Genomic DNA, 12,254 nt, shown 5'->3' on the forward strand with positions numbered 1-12,254 from the left:
CAAGGATGTCTGCAAGAGAGATTTGAAGGTGCTCAACATCAATGTGGAGTCCTGGAAGAGCCTTGCAGCTGACTGTACGAGGTGGAGAGGTACCCTGAACCAACATCTCAAAACGGGGGAAGAGAAACTGATGAACGCAGCGGCAGACAAGCGGGCACGGAGAAAGGAGCGCAGCAACTTCAACAGACCAGAGTCCACACACAAATGTGATCTTTGCGACAGAGATTGTCACTCCCACATTGGTCTCTTCAGCCACAAGCAACGTTGCTCTAGCCGAGGTGTGGAGCAAGCAGCCAACTAGGTTGCATCACCCATGGTCAGCCATGTCCGAGGGGGGCCTAAGAAGACAAGTTTATCATTATCCAGTAAAACCTGAATGGCAGTATGCTGAGGCTTTATAAGGTGCTGGTTAGACCACATTTGAGTATTGTGAGCAATTTCGGCCCCCATATCTGAGGAAGGATGTGCTGGTGCTGGAGAGGGTCCAGAGGTGGTTTTCGAGAATTATCCCAAGAATGAGTGGGTTCACATTTGATGAGCATTTGACGGCACTGGGCCTCTGGAGATTAGAAGGATGAGGGGGGACCTCATTGAAACCTACCGAATAGTTAAAGGCCTGGATAGTGTGGAATCAGAGAGTATGTTTCCACTAGTCGGAGAGTCTAGGACCAGATGTCATAGCCTCAGAATAAAAGGATTTTCCTTTAGGAAGGAGATGAGGAGGAATATCTTTAGTCAGAGGGTGGTGAATCTGTGGAATTCATTGCCACAGAACACAGTGGAGGCCGTTAATGGATATTTTTAAGGCAGAGATAGATAGATAGATTCTTGATTAGCACAGGTGTCAAGGGTTATAGGGAGAAGGCAGGAGAAAGGGGTTAAGAGGAAAAGATAGATCAGCTATGATTGAATGGCAGAGTAGACTTGATGGGCCGAATGGTCTAATTCTGCTCCTATCACTTATGAACATTGGGCCACTATCATATGTTAATTGGCAACAATTGATTTGAAGGGTCTGAACTGTGCTAAGAACAAGTCTGTAATATTTATTACAAACTGAGTCAAATTACATCGCAGAGTCAGTACATTCACTGACAGGCCCAGCCAGCTGCAGAATTAAACTTAACCTCCACTTGCCTCCCATCCAGACACAGTCAGAGAAGTATGGTTTGGTGATATGAGATGCCACAGATGGAAGGCCTCCTCACAGTTCATTCATACCATGCCGCATCCAGGTTAACAACTACCACACACAGACCAGTTGCTCCTCTAGCATGTCCCACCAAGTTCATACTTAAGCCTTGAGTTTCCATTCCTTTCATATTTGTTTGTGGTTTCTTAATCTCCTGTGGCTTAATCCATCCAAAAATAACAAATGTTTCTGCGAGATGTGTAGGAAAGAAAACCTCAGATGCTGCTTTAAATCAAAGGTAGACACAAAATGCTGGAGTAGCTCAGCGGGTCAGGCAGCATCTCTGGAGAGAAGGAATGGGTGACGTTTCGGGTCAAGACCCTTCTTCAGACTGATGTCGGGATGGGGCGGGACAAAAATAGGACGTAGTAAGAGACAGGAAGACTGGCGGGAGAACTGGAAAGGGGGAGGGGATAGAGAGAGAAAGCAGGGACTATCTGAAGTTAGAGAAATCAATCTTGATACCGCTGGGGTGTAAAATTCCCAAACGAAATATGAGGTGCTGTTCCTCCAATTTGCACTGGGCCTCACTCTGGCAATGGAGGAGATGCTGCCTGACCCGCTGAGTTACTCCCGCATTTTGTGTCTACCAAACGTTTCTGCGATGCAGTTAAATACCTTTAAATGAGATCGCAATATTTTAAACCCTATTATGGAATTTCTCCCCAAACCATAGTGTCCCTTTAAATTCTATTTGGATGGTGTTAACATCTCCAACCACAAGTGTGCTTCCATACTGCCACCCATGCCATCAACCTGTGAGCAATTATGTGCTAAGATCCACCAAGATAGCCAGGAACAATTTACCCTCCTTGTGAGATTAGCATCACTTCTTAACAATTTACAACTGACTCACACAAGTGGATGATAATTGTTGCCTCTGGGTTATGCTTGTGTGAATTCTTGATTGTGGTTTGAATTGACCTTTGTGGGCTGTAATTAGCTCAGGAACATTTTTAAATGTTCAGTTCACATTTACTCTTTACAAATCCTGTTCAGTATTTAAAGGAGTAAGTAGCAAATGATTGCTACTAATAGTAAGATTTTAATGATAGTAAAGATTTTAGCCTGCCTTATTTTCACCATTTCTGTACAGGTGTAAGAAATAACTATTACTTTTCTCTTCAAGTGCAATTAGATGTTCTCAGATGTTCTACCTGAGGTTGCAGCCTGTATAATATTTTAAAATTAAGTTGAAGCATTTGATGGTCCTGTAATTCTTTCACCTCTTTAACCAAGGTAACATTTAATTAACAAAGGAAGCATTTACATTAACTTTTATGGCACAGCAACATTCTCATTATGACAATATCATATTATTTATTTTGGCAATTGTTTTTATCAGTACCATTTTATTTCCATCTTTGTGAAACCACAGCAAAAAAAATTCTTTGTCATTCTGGACATCAGTTTAATGCTTACTTAACCTTGGCTAAGAAAAGTAAAATTGCAACCACAGAAAGATTTATATTTCTCCAGCCAAAGATTTGGGTTATGACAAGAATGTTGAAGAGCTTGTCAAACATATGGTGCAGTGTGGATAGACAGTGGAACAGCAGACTATTTATATATTGTTTTGAATGTTTAAGTGCAGGATATTTATTTTGAAATTAATTCAAGATTTTTAAATCATTCTACGTATTTCTTACCAAGGTCTTTTAGGATTGCAATGAGGAACATTAAATTTAGAACAGTACAATATCAGGCTCTTTATTCTGCGATGTCTGTGCTGTCCACGATAACAATTTAAACTAATCCCATTTACCTGCAAATGGCCTTATTATTCATGTACCTAAATGCATATTCATGTGCCTAAATGCCTCTTAAATGTTATTTTCGCACCTGCTTCCAATACCTCCTGTGGCAGCACGTTCCAGACGCCTACCACTCAGTGTAAAAAGACATGCCTTGCAAATCTTCTTTAAACATTACCCTTCTCGTTTTAAATCTATGCCCTCTAGTATTTAACATTTCCACCCAAGGAAAAAGACTCTGACTATCTACCCAATATACCCTATCTATGCTTCTCAGAATCGTATATACTTCTATCAGGTTGACCCTGAGCCTCTGATGCTGATAACAAGTTTGTCAACCCCTCCCTATAGTTAATATTCTCTAATCCAGGCAACTTCCTATTAAACCTCTTCTGCAGCCTACCCAAAGCTTCCCAATCATTCTCATAATGCAGCAGAAACAGAATTTAAAATGTTGCCTAATCAAAGTATTAGGCAGGTTTTGCCAATTTTTATACTCAATGTCCTGATCGGCAAAGACAGGTAGGCTGTAAGCTTTCTTTACCACCCAATCCACTTGGGAGATATGGAATTGCAACTTAAAAGTACACCAGTCCTGCCATTCACCTCCATTTGGAATAAACTCCAGAGGAGAAACTGCTTTCTTCACACAGAGATGAATCTGTGGAATTCTCTATTCCAGAGGTCTGTGGAGACTCCATCATTGAGTTCATTCAAAACAGAGATCAATATGTTTCTGCATTTTAAAGAAATCAAGGGATATGGGAATAGTACAGGCACATTGTGCTGAGACAGATCAGCCATTATTTTGATAAATAGCAAGGCAGATTCACAGGTCAAATATCCTACTCCTGCTCTTATTTCTTATGGTGTTAATAAGGCAGCAGCAGACAACTAAACGATTAAGACGACACTGACAACATCAAACATGAGAGAATTTACATTTAATATTCAGAAAGAACTAAAGAGAGGCAGGTAGGTAGGAGGGAAGGCAAGAGGGGCAGTAAGAAAACACACCGGTGACTTGATTTCTTGACCACAACACAAATAATTGTGATTTTCTAAATGATTATTTCCTCAACAAACTAAGTTTAGATCTGAACAACAAGCCCTCCAAAATTGAGCTTAATTCAAGATTTCATTGTGAGGTCCAAAATAATATTAGAACAACATGCAAAGTGTTTAAGACTATTTTTAATTAATTAAATACAAGTATTTCACTAATGTTTGTAGTAATATTAGTATGGTATCAGGGGTCATGGGCCGGAGAATGGGATTAGGAGGGAGAGATAGCCATGATTGAATGGCAGAGTAGACCTGATGGGCCGAATGGTCTAATTCTGCTCCTATCACTTATGAACTTATATGCTTCTTATCAGTTGAGCAACATTTATGTTTTTGTAGTTTTATCATTATATGTGTGGAGGAATTCAGAAGAATTATTATCTCTGTTGGTGAAATATCTTTGCTGACTATCATTTTCCTTCAATATATGTTATAGAAACATAGAAAACAGGTGCAGGAGGAGGCCATTTGGCCCTTTGAGCCAAATCATGGCTGATCATCTACAATCAGTAACCTGTGCATGCCTTCTCCCCATATCCCTTGATTCCACTAGCCCCTAGAGCTCTACCTAACTTAAATTCATTGGATGCAAATATTTATTGGTGCAAATATTTGAAGACTATAAATCAATTATTTAATAATTATGGTTCATGTGCTTGATCTTGCAGTTCTTCTCAACTAACATTCAAAAGTTTGAATTCTGTCCATATATCAGCGCATTTTTATCGTTATCATTATACTCATTATATCATAGTTGTAAAGGACTTTAAAAATACTCAATTGCTTGCACTAAGCACAAGAGGGAATTTCAGCCAGCAGTTGTACTCATTTCTCAATATTGAAATCAAACACTCACACCCCATGCAGACACACTGGTCTTGTGCACTGTGTGGCTTCTGGAGACTGTGAAGCTACACTTCCCCAGTCATTCCCAGAGACAGAGTGTTCTGCCAGCAACGAGTATGCCCCAGGAAGCACCTACTGAGGTCTATAGACTGCCTATAGACTGATGGCCTTCTGACAACTCATGTTGTAGGAAACCTTTACACTGTTCACAAATTTAGGAAGAGTTGAAAATGATTAAAGTAAAACAAACTTTGCATAATTAATTTAAATAAAATTAAGATCACATAAAACTAATTAATTTGACTTAAATCAATTAAAACAATATTGCTAATTGAAATACGCCCAGCAGCAAATGCCTCTTCAATGGAGAAACAACGAATTGCAGATTCTGGTTTACAAAAAAACATAAAGTGCTGGAGTAACTCAGCGGATCAGGCAGCATGCCCGGAGAAGATGGATTAGTGATGTTTCTGGTCGGGACCGTTTGAAGAAGGGTCCCAACCTGAAACATCACTTACCCATGTTCTCCCACGATGCTGCCTGACCTGCTGAGTTATCCAGCACTTTGTGTCACTTTAATGGAGGTCGGTAACCCAATCAGATGAAGGGGGCCAATGAAAACGTGGCAAATCTGATTGGCATGCTCCAAAGCATTTGACACGTCCACAATGCAGCGAGCCAAAGTCCAGAATGCACAGATGCATGTGCTGCCCCAGACAGTGGCTCTCTGTGGACCTGTCAGCTAGACATCAGCACAAGGCAACTCAATAAAACAGAATGCCCAAACACAAGTAAAATAGACGGCCAATCCTTAAAAAAGTATTAAGATGGAATTTCACCCTTAGTATTACCAGTTTAAAATATACTGAATATATGTGTTCATTTGAAACTTTTTTTTCCCCTCATTACAGGAAGTAAGAATTAGACTGGTAAATCTTTATGTACTGAGTAATAACTTTGCATTGAGAAAACATTAAGCTAATGAAGTATGTGAAATTAAAGCAGCATAATTTCCAGTTGGAATAATTGGGAAAAGTTCCTGTATTGTAATCACAAATAAATTACTGGTACTGTAATGAAACCAAATAACATAGATTCCAATATGACAACTGAGGAAAAAAAGCTATGCACTCTTTGAAATGTTGCAATTGAACTCCTTACCCAACCTCATTAGGAACATAATTTGAAAGTTTCTAAATGTAATGTAGTCAAAAATCAAAACAAAACTGCAGGTGCAGAAAAACACAAAAACTGAAAATGCTAGGAAACACTCAGAAGGTCAGGCAGCACCTGTGGATAGAGAAACTGGGTAGCTTTCTCAGGTAGAAAATTCTTCCTCAGAACTGGGAAAGAGAGGAGATCATTACTTTTCAAGTTGTAGAGAGTGTAGGAGAGGGAGAGATAGACAATGGGAATATCTCAGATAGGGTGAGGTCAGGGGATTGCACTGGACATAAATTGTAGACATCATCTAGTCCCGAGTGGGGGCAGTCAGAAAAAGAGAAAATGAACCAAAGCTCTAAAATGAGGGTGGTTAGAGTGCGGCAACAGAAACAAAAGAACATAAAAGTTGTAAAATGCACAACAGGTCAGGCTATCCTGTTGGAGAGAGATAAACAAAGCCGATGTCACAGACTTCTGGAAGACTGTAACATGTCCAGAAGGAAGGTAGGAAGATAAGGAGTTGCTCCACAAATTTATGTCGAGCACAATATAACAGTGCAGGAGGTCACGAACAAAGTTCAGAGTGGAAGAGGGATGGAGAATTAAAGGTGCAGTTGACAGGGAGATCTTAGTCACCCCTGCAGGCTAAACAGGTTAACTACAAAAAAAATGATCTGCTTTTCCCAATGTAAAATAGACCATGTTATGAACACTGGATACAGCACATGAGTTTGAAATAATTTAAAGTGAATCTCTTCTACACTGAATGCTGAAAGAGGAGGGAGTGGGGAGGGAGGTGTGTTTGGTGTGGAAAATAGGCAGGTTTTTGGGGTATCGTTTAGTGATTGAGGTTGTTGCTCTGAATAAGAAAATGTTATCTCATACACTTATTTTGTGTTAACTTTCCCCATCAGATAAAAGATAGTATTTATTTCCACACAGATTATTTCACATTTTGTTCTGAGCAAATCAACAGAGATATTTGTTTAAATAAAGAACTATATACTGCTACCAGTGATAATACCATGTTTTGACCAATTACAAACTCTAATTCAGTGGGCTTTGAGCTTTGGTCTCCTGGGATTCACCTGAGTGGTATTCTGTGACTGCAGTTTGGATATGCTCTATTATAAGAGATTCTGCTGATAAAATTGAATTACCTTCAGATGAACTGATTGTTGTTCACAAACTCTGTCATTGGCCTTAGAGAGCAGTTCTATTTATTGAGAGCATCTCCTTGACCTCTTATTTGATTGAGCAGTTAATGGTTACATCCATAATAAGTAAATCAAATGATAAATCAAAATCAAATAATCAAATAAGGGCGGCACGGTAGCGCAGCGGTAGAGTTGCTGCTTTACAGCGAATGCAGCGCCGGAGACTCAGGTTCGATCCTGACTACGGGTGCTGCACTGTAAGGAGTTTGTACGTTCTCCCCGTGACCTGCGTGGGTTTTCTCCGAGATCTTCGGTTTCCTCCCACACTCCAAAGACGTACAGGTATGTAGGTTAATTGGCTGGGTAAATGTAAAAATTGTCCCTAGTGGGTGTAGGGTAGTGTTAATGTACGGGGATCACTGGGCGGCACGGACTTGGAGGGCCGAAAGGGCCTGTTTCCGGCTGTATATATATGATATGATATGATGATATGATATAAAGGAGAACTGCCAAAGGTATAAAAGGCATTTCCTGAATGTGGAAGAAGTTGCTGCATTGCCAAAGATTTCATCAGATTTGAAATATATTTCAAATGTGCGTGTGGGCATGGTGCACATATGTGCAGGCATTGATATTTGAAATGTGATAGATTCCACATGAATAAATTAACATGTTGATGACAGGCAAGGTGATGATTTACCAGAGCAGAATAGCAATAACAATATCGTTGGAAATGAATAGCCTTCCCAGTTTAACATTTAATAGATCATTATCTGCCAGTAATAATGTAACAAACCACATAAGAACTGACTGAATTCATCGAGTCCCACCGCACATAAACTTTACAGATTGGTTAGTGATTTATTGGTTCATGTAATGCTATCCAATTGCTGCAGTGTTAAATTAAATGCCTGTGCATTAATAAGTGGATCATCACAAGTCCTTCCAAATGACACATGCTTCTGCTAATATTTTATTGAATATGCTTATGGTAGAACTGTTAAGAATTATTGGTATAACGGTACCGGAAAATGCAGTTAATGCAATACACCTAATAAACAAACCACTCTCATTATATATAGATATGATCTATAATCCAAAATAATTTCTAAGATTTGTGTTTTATTTTGAAGTATGCTACATAGAAGAGTAGTGATGAGTATACTACTGATATTGAATTGAGAGAATATAGCCTCAAATATGTATTATTATAAATTATTGGCGAAAAACTACTGGTGTCGAAATTTGTAAGCAATTTTAATCAACATTGATGGCCTTTCCAAAATGACATTTAGCAGATTATTATCTGCCTTGAATATTGTCGCAAAGCACATGACAACTGACTGAATTTATTAAGAACCACTACACATTAACTTTACAAATTAGTGAGTTATTTATTAGTTCATTTCACAATATCCAGTTGCTGCTTTAAGTGTAAAGTTTGTATGTTAACATGGGGCCATGCGACAAGCTCCAGAAAGAGTTGGCTGTGATTTGTCAATGCTTGTAAATCTCTCGAGAGAATGCTTTCATTTTTTGTCCATGCAGATGTCAGTCATCAGTGCGACAGAAATCCTGACACTCAGTAACCATGACTTTGGGCTGTCAAGGACATGAAGACCTTTTACATAGCAGAAAGCAAAAATAATTTAAATTAATTTCTTGGGCAGCTCTATTTCAAATTTTATATTTGTAGGGCAGCACAGTGATGCAGCTGGTAGAGCTGCTGCCTCACAGTGCCAGAGATCCGTGTTCGATCCTGACCTCGGGTGCTGTCCATGTGGAGTTTGCAGGATCTCCCGTGTGGCCGTGTGAGTTTTCCTCTGGGTGCTCCGGTTTGCTCCCACATCCCAAAAACATGCATGTTTGTTGATTAATTGGCCTCGGTAAGCTGTCCCTAGTGTATATGGAGTGGACGAGAAAGCGGGATAACAAAGAACTAGTGCGAATCGACGGAGTGGGCTCAGTGGGCCGAAAGGCCTATTTCCATGATGTATCTCTAAATTAAACTAAATAAACTGTTAAATAGATTATGCCTATGCGATACTTGAGTAAAATTTGAAATAAACCATTTTACTGTTTCCAAATTTTACAAATCCATGTATTTTTAAATATTTGCATCAGGAAATTGCAATACACGTACATAAACCTAGTGACTGATGCTGTTACTGTTGAAAATGAGTATGCACGAGGCCACCAAATAAATTATTTTCATCATCAAAGTTCATGCACTATTTCATTTTTTCAATCAAACAAGATAAACAGTTTATTCCAGACTGTAGCTGCTTCTTCTGGAAATCAGTTTTTTTCTGAGGCATAGAAGAGACTATATTATTTCCCAGTTGTGCCTTGTCTCTACTGCTGTTGTTAACATTCTGAACCTACAAGAAATAAATTAATCTCCCAGTGACACTATGATGATGCAGTGAGACAGTGGGTCACACTATTGAGGGTCTTTGAGGTGTGGAATTCACACATTATTAGTAAAGTTTGGAAAAATCTGTAATTCAGTCTTGTGAGACCATGTTTAGTTTACTTTAGTTCACAGATACAGTGTGGAAACAGGCCCTTCGGCCCACTGAGTCCGCACCGACCAGTGATCCCCGCACATTAACACTATCTACTCACACTAGGGACAATTTACACTTATATCGAGCCAATTTTACCTACAAGCCTGTATGTCTTTGGAGTGTGGGAGGAAACCAAAGATCTCGGAGAAAACCCACGCAGTCACGGGGAGAATGTACAAAGTCTGTACAGACAGCACCTGTAGTCGGGATCGATCCCGGGTCTCCAGCGCTGCGCCACTATGCTGCCCAAATTTGATTCCTTGGAATCAAAATTACATAGGAAAGGAGGATATTTCCCATGTTATCACAGCATGAAGATTTGTCCTTGTGGAGAGCATGGAAGGAGATCAGATAGGGTGCTCCCAAAGTCTGTAATTTTCATCAATTTTGCAGCAAGTTTTATTTTTTTAATTGTGTTTTTTTTCTAGGCAGGAGGCAAGCATTACCACCCAACTTGTGCAAGGTGTGTCAGATGCCACCAGATGTTCACAGAAGGAGAAGAAATGTACCTAACAGGTATGTGCGACTTACATGGAATATACAACACACCACCAAAATGGACTGTCAACCTGCTGCTTCTGCTGCACTCAGGTCTTGTCTCTCCTTCCTTATTCAACTCTTGAAACACAATTCCACTCCGTTTTCTTTTCCTGCTCACATGGTTATCAGGCTTCCCAATTGATACATTTTATACATTTGCCTCAACAATTCCCTCTAAATTTCCAACCCAAAACGTCACCCATTCCTTCTCTCCGGAGATGCTGTCTGTTCCGCTGGAGTTACTCCAGCTTTTTGTGTCTATATTCGGTTTAAACCAGCATCTGTAGTTCCTTCTTACGCATGTTCTTCTTAATTCACTATAACACTTTACAACATTTTCTGCTATGGTATCATCTACCATAGAAGAAATACCTTTGGGAAACCTGCCAGCGAGATCACACAAAATATAAGCATTGCAAGTGATTTCCTGAACTTAATATTTATTCACTAAATTCTGGAGTAACTCAGCAGGTCAGGCAGCATCTCAGGAGAGAAGGAATGGGTGACGTTTCGGGTCGAGACCCTCCTTCATACTGATGTCAGGGGGGCGGGACAAAGGAAGGATATAGGTGGAGACAGGAAGATAGAGGGAGATCTGGGAAGGGGGAGGGGAAGAGAGGGACAGAGGAACTATCTAAAGTTGGAGAAGTCGATGTTCATACCACTGGGCTGCAAGCTGCCCAGGCGAAATATGAGGTGCTGTTCCTCCAATTTCCGGTGGGCCTCACTATGGCACTGGAGGAGGCCCATGACAGAAAAGTCAGACTGGGAATGGTAGGGGGAGCTGAGGTGCTGGGCCACCGGGAGATCAGATTGGTTAACGCGGACCGAGCGCAGGTGTTGAGCGAAGCGATCGCCGAGCCTGCGTTTGGTTTCGCCGATGTAAATAAGTTGACATCTGGAGCAGCGGATGCAATAGATGAGGTTGGAGGAGGTGCAGGTGAACCTCTGTCTCACCTGGAAAGACTGTTTGAGTCCTTGGATGGACTTGAGAGGGGAGGTAAAGGGACAGGTGTTGCATCTCGTGCGGTTGCAGGGGAAAGTGCCCGGGGATGGGGTTCTTTGGGTAGGAAGGGACGGGTGGACCAGGGAGCTACGGAGGGAACGGTCTCTGCGGAACGCAGAAAGGGGAGGGGATGGGAAGATATGGCCAGTGGTGGGGTCCCGTTGTAGTTGACGGAAATGTTGGCGGATGATTTGTTGGATACGCTGGCTGGTGGGGTGGAAGGTGAGAACGACGGGAATTCTGTCCTTGTTACGAGTGGGGGGAGGGGGAGCAAGAGCGGAGCTGCGGGATGTAGAAGAGACCGTAGTGAGAGCCTCATCTATAATGGAAGAGGGGAAGCTCCGTTTCCTGAAGAATGAGGACATCTCTGATGCCCTCGTGTGAAACACCTCAACCTGGACGCAGCTGCGGCGTAGACGGAGGAATTGGGAGTAGGGGATAGACTTTTTGCAGGAGACCAGGTGGGAAGAAGTGTAGTCCAGATAGCTGTGCGAGTCAGTGGGTTTATAGTAGATGTCAGTCACTAGTCTGTCTCCTGTGATGGAGATGGTGAGGTCCAGAAACGGGAGGGAGATGTCGGAGATAGTCCAGGTATATTTAAGGGCAGGATGGAAATTGGAAGTGAAGTGTATGAAGTCAATGAGTTCTGCATGGGTACAAGAGGTAGCACCAATGCAATCGTCGATGTAGCGGAGGTAGAGTTCGGGGATGGGGCCGGTGTATGCCTGGAACAGGGATTGTTCGACGTACCCGACAAAGAGGCAGGCATAGCTAGGGCCCATGCGAGTGCCCATAGCTACGCCTCTGGTTTGGAGGAAGTGGGAGGAATCAAAGGAGAAGTTGTTAAGGGTAAGAACCAGCTCTGCTAGGTGGAGGAGAGTGTTGGTAGATGGGGATTGGTTGGTTCTACAGTCGAGGAAGAAATGGAGGGCTTCGAGACCATCCTTGTGGGGGATGGAA

General features: G+C 41.3%; 1 protein-coding gene across 5 annotated transcripts in view; it reads left to right on the plus strand.

Moving 5' to 3' along the window:
* The window catches only part of ablim3 (actin binding LIM protein family, member 3), a 212,176-nt gene that overhangs the window by 131,273 nt on the left and 68,649 nt on the right, over window positions 1-12,254 (plus strand). For all 5 annotated transcript variants that reach the window (XR_013548085.1, XR_013548088.1, XR_013548087.1 and 2 more), the window contains exon 7: window positions 10,177-10,264. Coding sequence is in view for 1 of the 5 variants with exons in the window: in XM_078411587.1 (XP_078267713.1) it covers window positions 10,177-10,264 (88 nt within the window). In the remaining 4 variants the exon portion in view is untranslated. The remainder of the gene's footprint in view (window positions 1-10,176; window positions 10,265-12,254) is intronic.

Source organism: Rhinoraja longicauda, chromosome 14 (assembly GCF_053455715.1).
Source record: "Rhinoraja longicauda isolate Sanriku21f chromosome 14, sRhiLon1.1, whole genome shotgun sequence".
Classification (NCBI taxonomy): Eukaryota; Metazoa; Chordata; class Chondrichthyes; order Rajiformes; family Arhynchobatidae; genus Rhinoraja; species Rhinoraja longicauda.